The 21,327-nt window shown below is 43.7% G+C and overlaps 1 protein-coding gene across 4 annotated transcripts in view; it reads left to right on the forward strand.

The window, feature by feature from the left end:
* The window catches only part of NPS (neuropeptide S), a 32,601-nt gene extending 11,931 nt beyond the window's left edge, over window positions 1–20,670 (forward strand). The window contains exons 2-7 of one of the 4 annotated variants that reach the window (XM_017809151.1): window positions 2,475–2,650; window positions 12,464–12,598; window positions 15,229–15,293; window positions 16,263–16,429; window positions 17,438–17,519; window positions 19,681–20,670. In XM_017809151.1, the coding sequence (XP_017664640.1) occupies window positions 16,332–16,429; window positions 17,438–17,519; window positions 19,681–19,890 (390 nt within the window). In that variant the 5' untranslated portion in view covers window positions 2,475–2,650; window positions 12,464–12,598; window positions 15,229–15,293; window positions 16,263–16,331 and the 3' untranslated portion in view covers window positions 19,891–20,670. Of the gene's footprint in view, window positions 1–2,474; window positions 2,651–6,450; window positions 6,717–12,297; window positions 12,599–15,228; window positions 15,294–16,262; window positions 16,430–17,244; window positions 17,312–17,437; window positions 17,520–19,680 lie in introns of those variants that run through there. The other 3 variants (XM_017809152.1, XM_017809153.1, XM_017809154.1) reach the window with 3 other exon arrangements.
* Window positions 20,671–21,327: the final 657 nt, after the last annotated feature.

A 21,327-nucleotide genomic window follows, 5' to 3' on the forward strand; every position in this document is an offset into this window, starting at 1 on the left:
GGAAGGGAAGGGAAGGGAAGGGAAGGGAAGGGAAGGGAAGGGAAGGGAAGGGAAGGGAAGGGCCATTAAGGTTGGAAAAACCCTCTAAGATTGCTGAGTCCAACCCTTAACCCAGCACCACCATGTTCATCACTAAACCACATCCCCATGTACTTAAGAACTATTTTAATCTTGCTTTGATATAATTTTCACTGGTTTTAGTGTCACAGCCCTGGAAGCTGCTGCTCCCGACTGAGTTTGCCACGTGATTTTGAATTCACTCAGACACTCCTGTGCCATCTCTCATTTATTCACTGGATAAACACCACCTGAGTGGTTCAACCCTGCATGAGTGAAATCAAAAGAAGGTTTCACATCAACCTCAGTGGGAAAATAAGCTGGCTCAGAGTGCTCCTGCACACTCAGCTGCATTAACTGCAGATCTCAGATCCACCTGCTCTGGTACTCCAAAAACACCACTTTTGGAAGTTATTTTTGAAAATCAGTGACTGTAAGTGCTCTGGTAGAGGCAGGGAAAGGGCATTTTAATGATTATATTTCATAACCATCACTGATGTCACCTAAAATCTGCACTCTTTTCCCTCACCTTGAAATTTGGTACATATTAAAGTAGCTTTAGTGGTCCTGGAGTGGCCCAGGGTTATACCAAATGTATCTCAGAATTATTAAGGTCAGAAAAGGCTGCTAAGCTCCAGTGCAACTGTTCCAGCACTGCCAAGGCCACCACTAACCCATGTCCCCAAATGCCACATCCACTAGTTTTTTGAACAGAGCTTATACAAAGGCAGCAGCTGATTGCAGAGGGAAAGCAGGAGAGTGGGAAGAAAAGGAAGGAATTGGAGTTTTAAGTGTTGAAGGCCAGGTTGGAGCAAGCTGGTGTAGTGTAAGGTGGAGAATGAGATGGTCTGTGAGGTCTCTTCCAACACAAACCATTCTGTGATCCCATGATTTTCCATCCCAGACCCATTTCTAGTGGTTTTGGACTGAAATGCTACCCTAGAAAACATAGGGAGATATGGGAAAGCATTTTCCAGTCGGGAAAAATAGTAGTGGAGAGTTGTAAAGCAACAGATGCTTCAGCAGAAGATGAGCTGTCCTGGAGGAGGGCTGGGCAGGAGGGGTGGTGGGTCCATCACACCTGCCTGGGTGCATCTGCCTGGGTGCATCTGCCTGGGTGCAGAACCCAGTATAAATCCAATAATGAAATTTTGACTGATTGAGCTTCTTCCTTGTTGTGGGAAGTCTGGATGAAGAAGATTTATCTTTTCAGTGAGATTTAGTTCCTTTTCTGTCTTCATTCATGACGTCCCCTGGCACTTCACTCACTGCTGGTGAGAGGTGTCCCCCAGGAAGGGAGCTGCTGTCACACAGACATGAGCTACACTGGGTTTGTTGTGACCCCTGGTGAAATCTGTCAGGAGAAGGACCGTTGTCCCCAGTTGTCTGATGTTAAATACATTCCTCTTCCAGCTGCAAAATAATTATCATTATGATCAATGTTCATGCAGTGCTTTGTGGCTGGGGACACCTGTTTTTTGACAGGTGCTTTCTCAGGATTGTGTGCTGAAGATCTCCCCTGAAAAATTTGAGGGCAGCCAGGGACACTGTTTCTTATTTGTTAGAATGCAAAGTGCAGCCTGGCCCTTCTCCCTGACTGGGATGAACTGCAACACAAAACAGGTTTAGTTTTGCCTGATAGTGCCTCACACAATTATTTCATCCATCATTTCTGTCTTCACTGCTCTCCACGTCTCAGAGTAATTCTGGAAGGGTTGAAATTCCACGTTGCAGTCTCTGCTTTGTTGTTTCTCCTCTTTTTCCCTGTTTGCCATGTGGATTGGCTACAGACAGCAATTAAGACTTTTGGACACTTCCAGACAAACTCCTGTTACTACAACAAACAGCTGGCAGTAGTTCCATCTCATGGAAAGCTGGAAGGCTCATTTCAGTGTCTGTGAACGGCCACAGACTTTTGTATATCAGCAGCTTTTGCAGAGCCAAGTTCTTGCAAACAAGTTGTGGAAGCAGATATTTGGCAAAGCAATTAAAATTTGTGAGAACTTTGTGACTGTCAGTCCAGGTGTTGGGCTGTTTGACTCTTTTGTCCAGTCCTAGTGGGAAATGCCTTCATTTTCCAGTGCTTCCAAGAATAATTGATGTTACTGTTCCTGATCAATTTTGAAATCTCTCTTTATGGAGGTTATTTTGCACAATTTTTTCCATTCTTTTCTGTTGAAAGTAGTGTATTCAGCACAATCTCATGCTCAGGCTGTTGATAATGATAATTTACCTAAAGAAATGCAAACCAAGTTGCTGCAAATCACTGAATCATATTTTAAAGGCCATCACTGCCATTGCTTTAACCAAGTGTGGGACAAAGCACCCTTTACTTCTCATCTGAGAACGTTTTTTAATGTCAATGCCTTTTCTAACTGGCTTCTCATTGTAATGATTTCTCCTAAATTATTTGACAGGCAGTGAAAATCCCCCACTGCTGAAATCCTAGAATTTTTCATCATCACTGAACCTTCAGCCAACTAAACATCACCTCAAAAGTCGTGGACTCCCATCTCTGCTCCTGTCACAGAAGTTTTCTACTCTCTGTCCCTGAAGAAAACTGGAGGAAGACTGAAAAACTGTATTTTCCAAGGTAATTTCTTTAATATGTACTTTTCTAGCTGCAATTTCAGGCAGAAAACCTGTCCATCCCCATTTCTGTGGGCAGAGGAAATGCATTAGGGATGGACAGGGATGGATGGGAATGGTCAATACCTGCTTGCTGCAGACAAATGGAGTCCTTCATGGGACTTGGTCTAGGAATAAGTTGAAATTGGTTTTCTGAGGACATCTTACTATTAAAAGTGAGGAGCTGAAGTCTTTGGGAGAGTGTTTTTCCAGTTCTCTGCCACTGCAGGACAGAGCTCAGTAAAATACAGTTGTACTGGCTCGAAGAAGTTTTGTTTAAAGAGATGCAAAGGTCACAATTAAACTCAAAACATTGCAATGATCCTAATTATGGAAATAAATGTAGGCTCTGCTAAGAGAGATGTACCACTGCAAAAATCAATGATGGAGCGCAGGATAAATCACACAGTCCTAGAAGCAAGTACAAAGGACTCTGTAATAGAGACACCCTGTTTGAAATTATAATCTCAAATAATTTAGGCACCTCATTTGCAATTGCATATTGTTTTCAGGCACTTCCAAAAATTCCTGAAGCTCTCAGCTATTTCACAAAGGAATGTGCTTCATAAAGTGTCTGTGACACACACAGCCCATATGTTTGTTGACATATGGACTCTGGCTATCCAATTTAAACCCTTTTTGGGGCTAAACACAGGACTGTGATGTGCACAATAAATATTGATTCCTGTTTTTCACTTAACACAGAATAAAATAATTGCATAAAGCCCTAAAGCCTAAAGCACTGATGGATTTTTCCACAGGCAAAGGCAGACAAAAGAACACACAGAGTTTTCCAGCAGCACCCCCAAGGCAGCAACATCACCTCTTTTTTTTTCCATGGAGGTTTCAGTCCAGGCATTTTCTGCTTTATGTGCAGAAGAACAGGAAAAGGGAACAGTTGATGTGATGTGAAGAAAACCTGTGATTTTTTTAGGGGTTTTAACCAGCAACCTGAATTCTCCCTAGAATATCCTGATGTCTTTGACCTGCTAACCCTGGAGATGTGCACAGGCTGCTTCTCCAATGCTGTGTGATTTTCCAGTGCATTGCTCTCCCTAAAACATGTGTAGGGACGTTTATTTGCAGAAAGACTATGACAAAAAAATGTAATTATAAAAAAAAAACCACCAACAAAACACCTATGGCTTGTCCAACAATATGTGAAAGTCTTATTTGATTACTTGCCATTCTGTTTGTTTACTTGCTCGGCTTCATCATAAAGTATTTCCTACTAAAACTACAGAATTTCTGTTCAGATCTATTTTTTTAATTAATTTTTTTTCTCTTTGACATGGGCTCTGATACTCCAAACACTAATTTTCTCCTCTCTGCATTGAAAAACTGTTCTCATGGAGCTTTCTGGTGAGATCCTCTCTGCTGATGGTGTGGAGCTCTCACGGGGTATTTCAGCTTTTGCTTTCAGTAGGAAAAAAAAAGAAGGTAAAAGTGAATTTCAGGCCTCTGCTGTGGCTGTTCTGGCACAGTGATTTTTGCTGTATTACCTGATTTACTGCATGTTCCACTTGCATTGCTTTGGCAGGGCTGGGTTGTTTGCTCAGAGTACCCAAACACATGGAAGAAGACGGATATAGGGCCTGGTCTGGTGGCATCACTGGCATAGCTGCATCACTACGGTATCTTGAAGCTGTATTTGTTTTTAAAGTGAGTCTCCAGAGCAGACTGGATATCCAGGCACTGCTGCTGGATGTGGATTCCCTCCCTGCAGGCAGTGGATGCAGCTCCATTCCCTCCCTGCAGGCAGTGGATGCAGCTCCCAGCCCGTGGCGATTCTGGCGCTTCCCTGCCCAGCCTGAAATAGTTTTTCCTGCAGGAAAGAAATCCACGTTACAGGACACCATCTCTCTAATTTGACAGCCTTATTGGCAGCCCTTGCTGTGAGGCCAAGGAGCTGTGTGAGCAGGGACTTTGGAATTGCCATCCCAGCCCCTGGAAGTCTCCCTTCAGTTCACTGGGAGCGCGTTGGCAGCAAGGGCTGGAGCAGCTCCGTCAGCCTCTGCTGGATGTCTGTCAGAGTGGAGCCAGGCTTAATAAACCTGCTCAAACTTAATGCTAGACCAGAAGAAAATGTACAAAATAGAACCTTGCCTTGCCTTGCCTTCCCTTTTTCCTCCATTTTTTCTTTTCTCCTTTTCTTTTTCGTTTCCTTTTCCCCCTTTCCTTTTTCATTTCGCTTTTCCCCTTTGCCATACAAAGAGGCCAGTTGGTAACAGGGCCCATAAAGTCCTGTGTTCTCTGCAGTATCACCAGCTGTAAACTAAAATATATGGCACCTTCCCCTGGGATGTGATTAATTATTCTTCATTAGTTCTTATTATTTTCTCCTGAAAATCTCAATCAAATCAAGCCAGAACTGAAATACCAGGGGAAAAAAAAAATAAAAGGAGAAGCAGTTATACTTGAAATGTATGTCAGGAATCAGTTGGATGCAGATTCCTGGAAGTTTAATTTGGTTTGTGCAGTGCTGAAGGACCTGACTGTGTTTTTAGCAGCATTTTGGGTCAGCTGGATGGAACAATCTCTGCCCAGGCCTTATGATGACTCAGCAGAAACCCCAGGGCTGCCCTGTAAGGCTGCTCTGCTCATCTAAGGCTCCCGAGGATTTTTGGATGTTCAAAAATTTAGGCACATACATTTTGGCAATATAAACAAACCCAGCCCACCGTTAGAAATGGAAGACACAATTATATTTTGCTGTTATATTTAACAAGAAAGATGCCATATAAATTAGTAAGAATGTGTAAATACACAGTTTAATAAAGATACTCACACCCCCCCAGAATGTGGAGTTTATGGCCTTGTGCAATGTAATTATGTTTATATGATTATGAGCATCATAAACTGCAGAGAGTCACATGGCACTGACTGCTGAGGGTGTGTGTAACTCTGCTGATGCACAGGACCACAGCTGAAACACTGAACATCACCCTGCAACTGTGTCACAGGGACCAGAGGGGAAGGTGGTTTGGTTTGTTTGTATTTCTGAAGTGAAGAACTGGGAAAAAAAAAAAAACAACACAAGAAGCTTCCAGACTGGTACTGCTCTGATCTGCTGTTTAATCATGGAATCCTGGAATGGTTTGGGTTGAAAGGGGACCTTGAAGATAATTTTGTTCCACCCCTTGCCATGGGCAGGGACACCCTCCCACTATCCCAGGTTGCTCCAAGCCCCGTCCAACCTGGCCTTGGACACTTCCAGGGATGGGGCAGCCACAGCTTCTCTGGGCAACCTGTGCCAGGGCCTCACCACCCTCACAGGGGAGAACTTTTTCCTAATATCTCATCTAAATCTATTCTCTTTGGGTGGGAAGCCATTCCCCCTTGTCCTTTCACTACCTGCCCCAGTGAAAATTCCCTCTCCAGCTCTCCTGGAGCCCCTTTAGGCACTGGTAGGGGCTCTAAAGTCTCCCTTGAGCCTTCTCTTCTCCAGGTGAACACCCCCAGCTCTCCCAGCCTTTCACCTTTTTCTTCCATTAAACACTTTTCTCCTTCATTTGTTCCATCCACGTGAACTGGATGATCCCAATGATTCCTTCCGACATCCCTTTTTGTTTCTTTTTGTCCCTGGCAGAGGAGAGAAGCTGGAAATGGGGCTCTCCCAGTGCCTCACTGGGCTTTCTCCTGCTGCTCTCCGGGCTGCCCGCAGCGTATGATCCATTCAAAGAGCAGAACAGGCTCTTTCCTGACCTCAACAACCAGTCAAACAACCTCAGAGACTGAAGACAGACCCCAGCAAAGGCCTGGTAACCCGGGTTTTGAATCCTGTAGGGATTTCAGACTTTTTTGGCTGCAGGACTTGGATCTTTCCCAGCAGAGCAGTGGCTGCAGTTGATGCCCCGGGATGGAGATTTTTAGCCTCTATTGCAAAGCCTGAAATTTCTCTCTGTTTCCTTGTGTTGCTTCTCTGTCTGTGACCTAAATTATGAGGAGAGGATATTAAGCCTGGATTTTAACTTAAGAGCTGACTACACCCACAGGAGGAATTAAAGCCCAGTGTTGTTCTTTGATTGAAGGTAAGCAAGCAGTGAAATTGTACTGGGTTCCTTGTTTAAACTGCTGCCAGAAATAGGAAATTTTGAGCAATGTTTTGCTCTTCTTTATTGCTCTTTCTCCTCTAAAACTGGTCCAATACCCCCACCATATTTCCATGGCAAGGGGTTGGAATGAGATGGTCTTTAAGGTCCCTTCTAACCCAAACCATTCTATGATTCTGTGACATTTAGACACAACACAGTCCTGGTTTGACTTGTCGGTTTGTTATTTTGTAATAAAATGTCATCTAACCTTAAATTCTTCCCCCTTCCTGCTTCCTATTAAACCTGATTTCCCCCAAACCAACATTTGCCAGTCCTTACTGGAATTCCTTCACCGTTAAGTCTGTGGGGTTTTGTGTGCAATGTCACTGTTGTGGTACCAGAGAAAACCTTGGGAAAGGAATGTGGCAGAGCTCCAACATCTTGGATGAGTCCTGAATTGCTCATTGCTATGAGAAAGTGCAAACAGAGATTTTACCCCACCATCCATCTGGGCCTGGCTTGTGGCTACCTGGTGGCTACCAGTGCTCCTGCTGTAATTACTGAATGTATTCTTCCTTAAAATAGGTAAAAAAAAATCCAAATTTAAAAACATTGAATCTAAATAAATACTCTCAGTCCTTGAATAACCCCATCTCCTTTGATTATAGGTCTTTTCTCTCTACTCAGACAATTCTTCCACCTGCTAGTAATAGGCTAATGGATTTAAACCTTGTGTCCTTGGCTGAGGAGTGAGGTGCTTTAATGCTCTGTGACCCACCTTTACTCTTGCAGAGCACATTTGGTTGGTGTTGGACCCTGAGTCACTTTATATTGGATTTATCTCTGTGAAAAGAGTTATTTGATTCCTGCAGGTTCCAGCCTGAGTTTATCCCGTGTCAGGATTTTCTCCTGACGCTGCTCATGGACAAGGTGATAATCTTGTATCTGAAGGCAAACATATAGAATACATTTCAGTGATCCCATGGAGTGGTTTCCCAGGCAACTGTAACATCTTCATCCCCAGCAGGGTGCAGGGCTTGCCTGGCCAGCTTCCCTCCGTGCTGGAGAGCCTGCACTCCACAGACGCGCCTCAACAAGCTTCCCGGAGGCTGGAAAAGCAAATGTGCTTTGGATGAGTTTGGGATGTTCCCTCTCCAAGTTAAGGTCATTCATGGGGCTGGTATTTTCCAGAATAAACTGCTCAAGACATGTAGCCTGGGCTATGACCTGCTGGAGTGGGTGATGGATTCTGGGAACACAGAGAAAAACTGAGGAGAAAAACTCCTCTCAGGGGGCAGAGACAGGCAGGTGAACCAGGAGCTGCCCCTCTCTAAAGAGAAATATTAGTGAGACAAGAGACAAACCCTCCACATGGCTGAAATTAGGAAGGGGAGAGGAGAAGGCCCCCTGAAGAACTGTCTGGGATGGTCTTATTGTGGCCTGTCAGTACCTAAAGAAGCTCTGAGAGAGCTGGAGAGGGAATTTTCACTAGGGCAGGTAGAGAAAGGACAGGGGGGAATGGCTTTAAACTCAAAACCAGTGGGTTTAGATTAGATATTGGGAAGAAATTCTTCCCTGTGAGGGTTGGGAGGCACAAGGTGCCCAGAGAAGCTGTGGCTGCCCCATCCCTGGAAGTGTCCAAGGCCAAGTTGGATGGGGCTTGGAGCAACCTGGGACAGTGGGAGGTGTCCCTGCCCATGGCAGGGGGTGGAGGGAGATGATCTTCAAGGTCCCCTTAAAACCCCAACCCATTCTGGCATTCTATGAAAACATCACTTTATGCAGCAGAAGAAAACCATAGTAAATACATTTTGTTTTGGTTCTGAGTCCATTCATGTGGAAAACAGGACTGAGCACAGAAGGACAGTGGAGAACATGACACTGCATGAACACAGTGTGCTCCTCTTCAAAACCCCTCCCCAGCACCTGTTTGGGCTACACCACCCCCAATCTGTCAGTGGGGTTTGGAGGGAGGTTCTAGGTTAGAAAATAGCCCTGGGAGATGCAAAGTTCTCAGAGTCTGTGTCTCCCATCTCTGACATGTGGAACAGAAACATCCAGTTCAGAGCTTGTGAACTGCAGGGAGTGCAAAGCGATTTGATGTGGCTCCAGAACATAGTTTGGCACTGAAAAAGGAGAGGTTGACTCTGAGATGCACCAAGAAACCACAGCAGGGCTGAGCTGTGAATTGTTCCAGGGGAATGGGAAAACTTTGGGCTGAGCCTCTTGGCCACGTTGTTATCGGTGTCAGGCCCGTGGTGCAGACTCGCCCCGAGGGCACACACTGCAACACTTCCACAGAGCACATGTTAAGAGACTCTGCCTTCACATCAGGGGCCTGCAATGAGTTGGATCAGAGTATTTTTAGCTCTTGTCCTGTTGGCTCAGGCAATGCTGATATTATGGAGTTTGGCAAGGCAGGGAACTGTGGGGTTATTTGAGTTTCAAGGGATCTCCTACGTGTAATGTGGTCGTGTCGTTCCGGCTGCGGTAACTGGGACTGTGGGAGCTTCTCTTCCTTAGCTGCTCATTCATAATTTGTTGTGCTAGTTGGAGCATCTCTGATCTCTTGAGGCAATAAGGAAGGGCAGGAGCCCTGGGCAGAGATCCATGAGCTGGTGGAGATGCTGCTCATGAAGCACCAGGGGAAGCATCACCTTGTCCCTGGGGCACATCCTTACCCCCAAAAACCCTGGGGTCCCACCACACCCCTTCAGTGCTGAGGCCCAGCTGAGTGGAGCACATGGTGCTTCTACAGAGTGTTAACTCAGCTGTGCTCCTTGCCTGCTGCAGAGCCAAGTTCTCCAGCTCCTGGTGCTTCTTGGTTTTAAAATGATGCCCTCAGCCCTTTGAAAGTGCTCCCCTGTCTCTCCTCACCCCTCACAGCTGGGACACACTCAGACTTTACTGAGAAGTGCAATATTGAAGTCCAGCATGTCACTTTTGCAGTGTACTCGTGAGCTGGGAATTGGGTTTAAAAGCGTGAACCTTCCGTGCTCAAATGAAAGCAGGGGCTGTCAGCAGGAAGGGGCTTGGGAAGGAAGAAAGAGGCACAGGGTTTTTGAGCACTACATGTTTGCTCCTGGCAGTCAGAGCAGTGCCAGGCTGAATGGAGAGCTGCTCCTTTTCATGTACTGTGCCTTCAGAGCTTTTCCTGTGAGACCAGAGCAGTGAAACTCTGTGGTGAGTAGCTGGAGAATATCCACTGTCCTGTCACAGGGAAAAATCCTGATCCTCAGCATCTGTGGCCTTTCCTATTCCTCAGAGAGTAGGTTATATGAGCTTTTCTAATACTGGATTTTGTGTTTATTCCTACTAATCTGTACTCTTGATTAAGAAGCTGATTGCCTCCAAAGTTGGCAGCTCTGGGGAGGGGTAAAAAGACTGAAGACCCTGATGCTAAAAGGGGAATTCAGATGGTGGAGAGAGGAGGAGAGGTGAGGTTTGCAATTTAGGTATTGATGCAAGTAATAGAAGAATAAAAGAGGCAGATATCAAAGTATCATAGAATCACAGAATGGTTAGAGGTGGAAGGGACCTTAAATCTCCTCTCATTCCACCCCCTGCCATGGGCAGGGACACCTTCCACTAGCCCAGGTTGCTCCAAGCCCTCTCCAACCTGGCCTTGGACACTTCCAGGGATGGGGCAGCCACAGCTTCTCTGGGCAACCTGTGCCAGGGCCTCACCACCCTCACAGGGAAGGATTCCTTCCCAATATATAATCTAAACCTACTCTCTTTTAAGTTTAAAGCTATTTCCCCTTTTCCTGTCCCTCCAGGCCCTCGTTAAAAGTCCCTTTCCAGATACAACTTCTTGAGGAGTTACATCGCACACTAAAACATAATTGGGTACAAAGAAATCCTTGCACAGAGCAAGAAAAATCCAGTCAGCTGCAAGAGGCTTTCAGTGAGGAAACTGCAACTTCTCCTGTCTTTTGGTGTGTGATATTTTTGGATGAAGCCTTTTCTAAGGGGGAGAGAACACGAGGGGAAATCAGGCTGCTTGGTCGCTCATGTTCAGACAAAAGGCACGTCAGCCGGGGCACCGAAATGTTTGACAGCCACATTACCTCTGCTGCTTGAGGACCTTTATAAGCAGTGATAGTCGCCAAGAAATCATCCAGGCCTGGCATTTTCAGAGGCTACAGAACAAGGCAGGCTCAGAGTTGGATTTTATCTTCCTACCAGCAAATTTTAAAGCCCGACATGACGCTTGCTCTAGGGCTCAGTGCCTGTTTGTTTTCTGTTTGGTGGGTCATTATGGAGAAGATCCCTCCTTTCAAAAGGCTTTTGTGGGAAAGAAGGACTCCTTCAAAGAGTCTGCAGTATCCTTGTTTATTTAAGTGGCACAGACAAAGAAAATAGCAATGAGCTAAAAGAGCATGAAGGACAGATGGAAAACGCTCTGCATTTTGGAGAAAAAAAGGTGTGTCCTCTCACCTCCTCCAAATGATGAGAGCTGTTCCAGATGCAGCCACTTATTTCCTAAAGGTACTTTAGGTCTCATGTCACAAATTCAAAGTGGCATCTTACCCTTCTCCAGAAATGCCAACAGCTAATCTGGGGAACAGCTGAGATTTCTCCCTCGCAAATGTTTGCCCGTTCAGAAGGAAATTGAGTCACCTCTGAGTTGTGATTTGGAGATTTTTCTCATAATTCTCTGCCAAATGAGAGGTAACTTCGCTTCCAACCCAGCTGATCAGGACTGTTTGTGGAGGCAATGAGCCTGTTGACAGATGTTTTGCATCCAGCTGACCTGTTTTCCATCCTGAAGGTCGCTCTGGATTGCATAAAATCCTGTTCAGGTGGGAGCAATTCCTCCCTTTCTGTCCAGCCTGTAGGTGCTGAGTATCCAGATAAGCTTTCAGCATCATCTGTGTCCCTTTCTGCCCTTGCAGTTGTTATGGGTCTGCGGGTTTGTGTCCCACATTTTGCCTCCCCACATAATTCCTGGGATAGCAGTACTGCCAGCTCTGGCTTTTGCCCTACGTTGCTCCCTTTTTTCCATTCCTAATTGACAAAGTGCTGTTGCTGTGACATCCCAAGGACTTAGAGAGCAGGAAAGAATGGTTTTGTACTGAAATTCTGTAGGTGAAAATACACAAGCTTGCTTGAGACAGAATATTCTGCTGGCATCTTAGCATAATAGAAAATACTGGGTATGTTTTCCTTGTCTTCCTTAGCCTTATCCATGAGAGAACCTTGAGATACAGAGCAATAACACACATAAAAAATTGCACCCTTCAAAGCCACCCAGCTCTTCCTCACTATTCCTTACTATTTATAATATTTATGTTAGTTTTCCTTGACTCCTTTAAAGTCTGATCCCTTTAAAGTTTGATCTCTCCTTCTAAAGTCACATCAGACTTTCCTACATCCTTTTCTCCTCACTCTCCTCAAAAAACTTTGCTTTTTCTTGTCTATCTGGGCTCTTTTCTCTTTCCGCCTTCTACTTCAACAACTATTCAGACTGTCTCAGATCATCGAGATCTTTGTTGCATCTGAACAGAAATTGGGGTTTGGCTTTGACAGGTGTCTTTTTAGCTCAGCACTGACATCTTTTCTTAGGCAGCAACTTCCTGCAGGATCTATTTGAGACATTTCTGAGTGCATAAATTACATTGGCATGTACAAATCAGTGCAGCAAAAATGTTAATTACTGCCACTTTTCCCTTGCTGAGCCTCCCCTTAACGGTTTGAGCAACTTTCGTCTGCTCTGCTCTTTTATATTTTTGTCCCTCCAGATAAAGTATCAAATGGCTTTAACACTTGGTGGTGGTGCAGAGAGAGCAAGGAGAGCTTGTTTTCCATGTTGTGCTTCATGCAGATTGTTTCTCTGAAGGCGTGTGAAGGAACCTGACCGAGAACGCAGGAGATCTGTAAGTCTATAAATTGCTGCTGTGCTTAAATACGTTTTTGCCAAAAACCTTATTCTTGCCATTCCACGTGGGACGTGGCACGAGTGTGGTGGCATCAGCAGGAGTGGCGTGGATGTTTGTGGCCTGGCAGAGGGTCTGTGAGGTGCCACGTGCTGCGGGACGTAGGAGACGATGACGTTTGGCATCACTTCCCATCATCAGTGTTTGACATCAGCAGCAGCTCTGCCCCGTGCTGGGAGTGGGATAAGGAAACTCAAGCTGTCTCTGCCCACACCATCTCTGTGTATGTTGTAACCAAGAAAAGGAATATATATAATTAGAGAGGATGATTTAGGTTTTCAGATCCTGAGGATGGTGACTATGACACAGTGACAGTTCCTGGATGAGGTGGGATCAAAAACGTGACTTTAGAGCTGATTTCTCCTCCTGGCATGGGAGGATCCAGCTGCAGCTCCATCCCCTTTGTTGTGATAGTGACATGCACAGCCCTCATGATGCTGAAGTGCTTTGAAATCAGGTGGAAAAAGGGATCCTGAGGTTTACAGGATCAGTATGTCCACAAATCTTGGACCTGTTCCTTGTACAGCCCTTTCTGCTCCCCTTGTGCCTGCTGAGCATCCATCCAGGAAACCCAGGCACTGCTGTGGAGGGGGAGGCAGGACTGGCAGTGCCTCTCCTGCCTTTAATGCCTTTTGATTTTCTTCCTCTCATGGATCAAACCTGTGAGTCAGAAGGTGCATTGCTGGAGCCTTGACCACTGCAAGCTCAGGCTTAGAGGGGAGTGATATCTGAGTGGAATTGCATTAAAAGTAGATTTTAAAAAGGAGCCATGTATCTTTTAAGCGAGGGCTAAGTGCCAGGGCTCAGTTAGGAGCTGTCCCTGCCTGCAGGAGCTCGAGCAGTGTGTCCCTGACAGGACTGTGCTCTGTGGGCAGCAGCTTTAGCAGCCAGCATGAAATTCAATAAATGTGTCGCTCCTTCTGGAGAACTTCTGAAGCTGAAAAAGGAACACAAAGCTGTTTATCCACAGCAGCCAACACAGGCCTCAGTGGACTGGGAAAATATGCACCTGACCTTTGATGAGACTGTTGTGTCCTCCACAGAGAGTGTGTGGTGAGAACACCTGGATGGCACAGGAGCCAAGGAAATGGCACGGGAGCCAAGGAAATGGCACAGGAGCCAAGGTAATGGCACAGAGGACAGTTCCAGGCCACAGGCATGAGTGCCACGTGCTTGGGGACTAGTCAGAGATGGTCAGGCACTGCCTGTCAAATATCCAAGAGCAGGAGGGAGGCAAGAGCTGTGTCCACCACAGCTGCACCATTCGGCATTAGAACCCCTTGCCCCTGTCAGCCAGGGCTGGGCTCTGTCTGGATCAGGGAAAGGTTGGATTGGAAGAGACCTTAAAGATCATCTAATCCCACCCCTGCCATGGGCAGGGACATCTTCCACTATCCCAGATTGCTCCAAAGCCCATCCAGCCTGGCCTTGGACGCTTCCAGAGGTGGAGCAACCACATCAAAATTTTATGAGTTTAAGGGATTTAGCGACAATGCACAGAAACAGTCAAGCGTGCATCTCCAGCAACTCCTCAGCTCCTTTGTGCCTCTGCAGATGAGATCCCAGTGGGGCAAGCAGAGGTTTGGTTGTGTCCCCTCGCTGGCAGTGAGAACACAGCAATAACGACCAAAGGAATAAACCTGCTTTCTGACTCTTGTTTTTCTTCTGTCTTCATGTCTTGCTGGGATTTTCTATTATCACTGAGCCAGGAACAGATTCATATGCTGGGAGCATGATTAGTTTCCATCTTGCACCTTGCAGTGGTCTCAAAACAAATGGTTTCTCAATGTTCTTGAAAGCAACAAAAAGATTGAGCTTGGAGCAAAATGTCCTGGAGGCTTTCTCCAGAAAAGCCATGCTGAGGTTTCACTGGGACCATCTCAGAGGAAAACAACAAGATTCCACACCTTGCCTTTATCCAGAGCATGAGCCTGCTGTTCATGTTTGGGGTTATACCAATGGACCACAGTTTTTGGTGTGTTCATCAATTTTGATTGTTTTGTTCCCTTAGCAAAGTTAATTTAAACATTTAATTAACATTAAAAATTTAATTTAGGTTGACTGCTGTGATGGGGGAAGGACATATCATGTTCTAAAGCTTATAGGCCTGTTAAGCTCATTAAGTTGCAAGGTTTGAGAGGCTCATCAGCAATTTTTTTATTGTTTCATTTTTTGTGGGAAAAGCAGAGGAAAGCAGTAACAAGGTTCAATACACTGTTCCTTTAACAAAGAAGCAGGAAGGAAGAGGTGATGCCATGGGCTTTGCAGGCAAGTGGAAGATATTGCTGCTAATTTATTCTCCTAAAATGCAAATTTTATGGCTGCTGGGAGTTTTTATTATGGTTCTTAATGATTCCCATGACCTGTGATACCTGCCAGTGAACCTTAGCTGGGAGCAAAGCCTCCACCTGGGTGCCCTGCAGACAGAGGAGAAGCCAGAAATGTCAATTGCCACTTGTTCTGTTAAACCTGATTTCCTCCAAACCTGAAGTGAGAATATATAGAACGTATCTGAATCTCCACATACACTTTCTGCATGCAAATCACAGTTGTGGTGTGTTAAATTGCAGCCTGAAGAGCCAGAAAAAATAAACAGAAAGAAGGGAGAAGCAGATATGAGGGATTGAATCTTCAGGTAAAACCTCTTCTGTGTGTCTGAGGGGTGGGCAAAACCCCTTGAGCCCCGTTCTGGGGGGGTGATGTCTCAATAATTCTTGCTTGTTTAAGTGCCATCTGCATCACCAAGGAGGTTTAGGTTGGATATTAGGGAAAATTTCTTCCCAAAAATTATTGTCCAGCCCTGGCACAGCTGCCCAGGGCAGTGGGGTAGTCCCCATCCCTGGAGGGATTTAAAAACCCTGTAGATGTGGCACTTGGGGACATGGGTTAGTGGTGGCCTTGGCAGTGCTTGGGACTCGATGATCTTGGGAGCTTTTTCAACCTAAACTCTTTCATGTTTTTATGGGTTTTTTCATGTGAAAGCTGTTTGTGGTTGGTCAAAGCCCTTGAAAAGGTGGAATCTTCTCTGTGCACCTCTCATGTACAAAGCTTGTGAGCCACAAATGTGGCCCAATCCTCTTTTTTAGAGGGATGTGATAAAGCTGAGCACAGGAGGTGCTGACCAGGCACAGTGGAGGGTCACCAGGAGGTCAAACAACTCATGATTTAAAAAAACTAAGTTAGCAATGCACACTAAAGTGTACCTGGAGAGTCTAAGGCTGAACATGGAAATCCTGAACTTTTATCACAAGCCTGTTCTTGTCCCTCATCTTCACAAGCAGAGTTGTGCAAAGGTTAATTTTGTATGAAAATGGAGTTAAACTAAATGCAGATGCAGTGAAAGCTGACACCAAACTAAGCTTGAGCAGAATCCACCACAAAGTGCTTTTCTTTGCAGCAGAAACACGGACTAATCCTCTTATCCTTGGAGTTGGAGGTCCTGTAGAGTGGGAACGGGAGGCTCGATTCAAACCAGAGGATTTTCTCTCTGAATAAGAGGGCACAGACTGAATATGCAAATAGTGAAATGTTCTCCTGACGAGTTTTCTTAAGGGATTGCTGACTGCAGGGTTTAAATGAGGCTAATTTATCCTTATTTCTCTAGCCCTGCTGGTCCTGAAGGATCCTGAAGTACTTTACCAGCAACTACAAGTCATTGAAGAGTCATTGGATTATGTCAACCACTGACATGATCAGCACCACCCTGGACAGTGGGGAACAAATTGTCAATCACAACCTGGGATCACATCATGAATTTTTCTATAAAAACTGGTAAAGACCCTTACATGGCTTTCTCCAAATCTTACCTGAAGATATTCCAGCTCTCTGCCTCCTGGAATTAGGTGCATCTACATCAGGAGACTGACTCTGTACAGATAAACCACACAACCCCCTAAAATGTCACACAATTAAATTTGTTGCAGTAACAAATTATGCACTCAGACAGCAAACATTTGCTGCATTGGAAATTAACACCATTTATTAATCCTACAGAAGATTTGATTGAATAAACTTAATGTCAGCTAAGATATGTCTGCATGTAACAGAAGAAATAAGTGTCCACAGGACTTTAGTTCAAAGAAAAACACTCAAAATTTGGGTGCATTAGAAACCAAGCATGTAAATTAAAAAAAGGGAGGAGAAAAAGGAAAAAAATTGTTCTGTATTGTTCTCTGTATTGTGGCTGCTCTGAGTATAATAAGATTCTTTAAGGAACTTTCTACTTAAAGTGCAGTTTTAGTGTTTCTCCCTCGCTGCCAGGCTTTCCAAGGTCTTAACCTGATCTATTGGAAGTGGTAACAAACTCTCAGAATGTATTTTTGAAATCCTTAGACCTTTGCTCAGGTTTGCTGTGATGATCCAGACGTAACAATAAACCCTCCCGAGAGACATTTAATGGGACACTTTAAATGAAATCACTCGGTGGCTTCGTAATGGCAGCTGAACGTGTGTTCTTGCCATTTGCCCATTTAAGAAGAAGAAAAGGCCAAACAAGGGCCAATTAGTCATAATAAAATCAGCTTTGATGACATTTTCACTCCTGAACTCTGGTATAAAATGGTCATCTAAGAAAGAACTGAAGGGATGTGTGAGGAATTTGGTAATAGGACTGCGTGTACGTACAACACGCTCTCCTGAGTAAAAAATGAGCAGGTAAAGACACTGCTGGTTACTTGGTTTATGGAGAAAATATGCTGGGTTTCTGTGTTTTTCTCTGTATTCACCTGGTTTTGCTTGATTTTGGTTCAAATTTTAATTAATCTCATGTTTTCTTTGGAGTCTATGCAGGTTAAACTTTGTTTTCCTTCTGTGGATCTCAATGACATTCGTGTGCTCGGGTTACCCCGTTGGCCCTTCCAAGGTAAGTCACACTCCCTGCTTACTCCAAGATGAGATGCTTCATTTATTTCAAATTGCTATTTTATTTAAGTTAGTTTTGTTTGTTTGAGTGCTTCTTTGTTGTTGTGGCTTTTTTTATGAAATGAAAGAAGTTCCTTGTATTAAAGCTATTGGTTAATTATCATTACCTAATTTCCCTGGAGTATAACCCAATTTTTGCTTTAGTTATTAATAAAATATGCAAGCCTCTAAAATAATCATGTGAGAGATCCAGTGCATATTTAATGTGGAGTGTGGGGAGCTGAAATATTGTATGGAAGAGAAAAAAACATAAATCTCTTCATTTCATCTAAATTCCTTGTCTATATCAAATAGGTACAACTAGATACATGTATTAATTTGACTTGTTTATAAACCAGTTAATTTATTTGTCAGTGGGTAGGTAAAGTTGAAATTCTTATATGAAGCTATGGAGAATTATTGCACAGAATCAGGAGTAGAAAGTTGATTAACTACGAGAGAAAGTAGAACAGCCTGTAAAGCTGAAGTGAGCAGGTTAGTTGAATAATATTAATATCCTTTCCATGACAAATTGCTGGCCAAGTCACCCAGACACTATCCAAGACTTTCCCAACGTGGAATGAGATATTTTATTTCTAATGATGACCAATTTCCCTCCTCTGGACAAAGCCTTCCTTAGATCCCTGTATTTTATTGCTGTAAATCACCTCTAGGAGCCACAGTTCATATTTCTGTGTTTCCTCTGGTGTGTTTTGCATCATTATCTTTTCATTAAGGTGATCTGCTGTTGTCAGAATTTCTGGCTACTGGCTTCTATTTTATGGATGTGAAATCCCTGTTATCCTTAAAGTATCCATTGCCTGGCTCATCTCTCTGTTTTTCTTCTGTAAATGCTGAATCATCTTTCATTTCTGATCATGGGTAGTTTGGGCACAGCTTGATCTGAGCAGCCACTTTTCCTCCTGGATCTCTTTATGGCAGTGATATCATAGGTAAAACTGAGTTTAATTATTGCAATACATTGAATTTATTTATTCGATTTCAAGATAACAGTCATTTCCTCAGTAAGGGAAGTCTAGGCAGGTAGCAAGGGGAATTTCTCTGTGCCTGGGTTGTTGTTTTTTTTTTGTAAAAAAAGTGTTTCTTCTTGTTAGGGAGAAAATTCAGTCTGGGGAAACTCCTCATCTGTGACAGAAGGGGATGGGACTTGCTCTTGGTTGTTAAGAATCATTAAACAAACAAAAAAAATATAAAGTACTAAACAATATTAAATGAAAGCAGTAGAATACTGAATTAAAGCTAGTAAATCTAAATTTTATTCCAGTGAAGGCAGGGGTTAATCCTATGCCTTTGCATGGAACTTTTAGAAATGGAAGAGTATTGTTTTTAGATAGATAATCAACCAGCTGGGAGATCAGGATATGGTGAAAGATGCACACAGCAACTATAGACATGCCCGGAAATGTTTTGCTTTTAAAATTCAATGATAGTTCAAATGCAATTCAATGTAAGGGCAGTTTAAATCTGGAAAAGTTTCTATGTAGTTTGCATTTTTATCCTGTAAAGTGCAGGTAGAAGGAATGTGTCCAGAAACCTACATGGATTTTTATGCAGAATTTTTAAAATTCCTATTACTATATTTTCATTATTAAACTTTACTACTACCATAACCACTCATACCTACTGGAAATCTTCCTCTCCCAGATTTCTGCTTTATAGATATTTTTGTTTTCTCTTACCTGTCATTTAAGCTACATAACTTCACACAAGCTACAACAAGATTCTATTTCATTGTTCACTGAAAAGATCTCATTTTACAGCAATAAACACGGATGCCATTCCAGGGAAACTGTGTCACATGTCACAAGTGGTCACCATCACAGAGAACAATTCATATCATACTGTGAATGTAATTGTATCAGTATTTTATACCAGAAATGCAGTGAAGATTTCTGGAAAACGATGAAAAAAATCTGATTTTCAGTTTGAGAAATCCCTAGCAAATAACAGTTCATCCTTGTCATAAACAATAAATTGTTTTTGTGTTTCTACTTCGCTTTTCATAGTGAACAAGCCCTGGCAAATACACAAATCCATAATTTTACCTTGTCTTATCTGTCTTTTTTTTTTTTCCCCTTGTTTGCTTGTTTTTTAATCTCCAGAGCAACAATCCTTTTTATTTGAATTGCCAGCTGTATGGAAAATCTGATTATTGCCTGCTCCTGCTGAACAGCTGCTTAGCCAAGGTGGGCAGGGATGAAGAACTGGCTCTTTTAAAGCCTCACCTGGAGACACCTCTCGACAAAAGGTCCTTTCGCAACGGCGTGGGATCGGGAATTAAAAAAACTTCCTTTCGAAGAGCAAAGTCATGAACAAGTGCCCCCAACCACGGCCCCCATTTTGACATCTGATGTTTAACTTTGTGCTTAAAGAGTTATTTTGATGCTTTTCTAGGATCAGACCAGCCCGTGTCCTCAGCATGTAACCGGGTGTTTGTTCCCGAGCGCTCGAGCCGAGCAGAGCAGATGGGATTGCTCGGAACGGGCTTTGTTCCCCAAGTTACAGTGTCATAAAGTTTTGTCTTGGAATGAATGTTTTCAGTTGGTTAATTCCCCTTCTTTGTAAAGCTACAGATTTAATCAAGTTGCTTTTGATTAATACCAAGATAATCCTATGCTATGAGTAGATGTGTGTTCGCAGCCTGTGGGGAGGATGGAGCATATTATTCCCAAAATCCCTCCTCTCTGCCATAGAGACAAACACGAGGCAATCCTCTGCTTTCCTGTCCCAAATCACATTTACTTGAAGGCAACTGCTCTGGCAACTTTAATACACATGTAAAGTACATTTTATTTCAGATTCCCAAAGATATGAAGGGCCACTGATGAAAGGCAGAATCAGGCCCTACTTGTAACTTCCACTGGCTTTTTAATATAGTTATTTAAAATTACTTTAGCAGGGAATAATCTCTGGAGACGTGTCAGCTCATTTCCAGAAGAGTCCTGGGAAATCACTGTAAGGCAGGGTATCAGCACTGCTCCCTGTGCCTCAGTTAATTGACTTTGGTAGGCAACACACAGCTGATGAAATGTGCCAAATGTGGGATTTTTTCAAATTTCCTGTTAAAAAAAAAAGAAAGAAAAAGGTAATTTTGTCTGAAAACAGGTAAATGTGGGGTGTAGGAAAGGTCATCTGCTGAGTTACACATGTGTGAGTTCTACCTTGTGGCTGTTTCCTCCAAGTGCTGTGATGCTGGCTTGAAACGTGGCAGTGTCCATACAATTCCTTTTGTATTCAAAGATACTACTAATAAATCAATAGATGGATGTTTTCTAATATTTCCCTGTTAAAGATCATAACCCAGGAGATCATTATGAACCCTACAAAAAGGTGGTTTGGCATCATCACCTCCATGGTGCCCAATCCTGTGTTTTGTACCTCTGAGCCCGTGGGGAAAAGTGACCCGATCGTGGAGCTCTTTTGGTGGGATATCAGGTTTCTGGATGATTCCTGGCTGATTCAGGGAGATCAAACACGCTCCTGTCTGTGTTTGTCCAAGTTGAAAAGTTTAATGCTTCATATTTTTTAGAGCTGCTTAAACACTTGGGCTCCTTTGGGACAGTGCTGGTCTCTAGGTTTCTTAGCTCTTGCATCTCTTTGTCGAGTGTCTCCTAGAGAATATTAAAAATTTATAAGGAAAATATCAGATATTTGTTATTCTCATGAATTCTGTCTCCTGTACTGTCAGATGAGCAGGGCAAGAGCAGTGACACAGGAATTCCACTGCAGCAGGACATTTGACCTGTTCC

Source organism: Lepidothrix coronata, unplaced genomic scaffold (genome assembly GCF_001604755.1).
Source record: "Lepidothrix coronata isolate B3197 unplaced genomic scaffold, Lepidothrix_coronata-1.0 Scaffold25, whole genome shotgun sequence".
Lineage (NCBI taxonomy): Eukaryota > Metazoa > Chordata > Aves > Passeriformes > Pipridae > Lepidothrix > Lepidothrix coronata.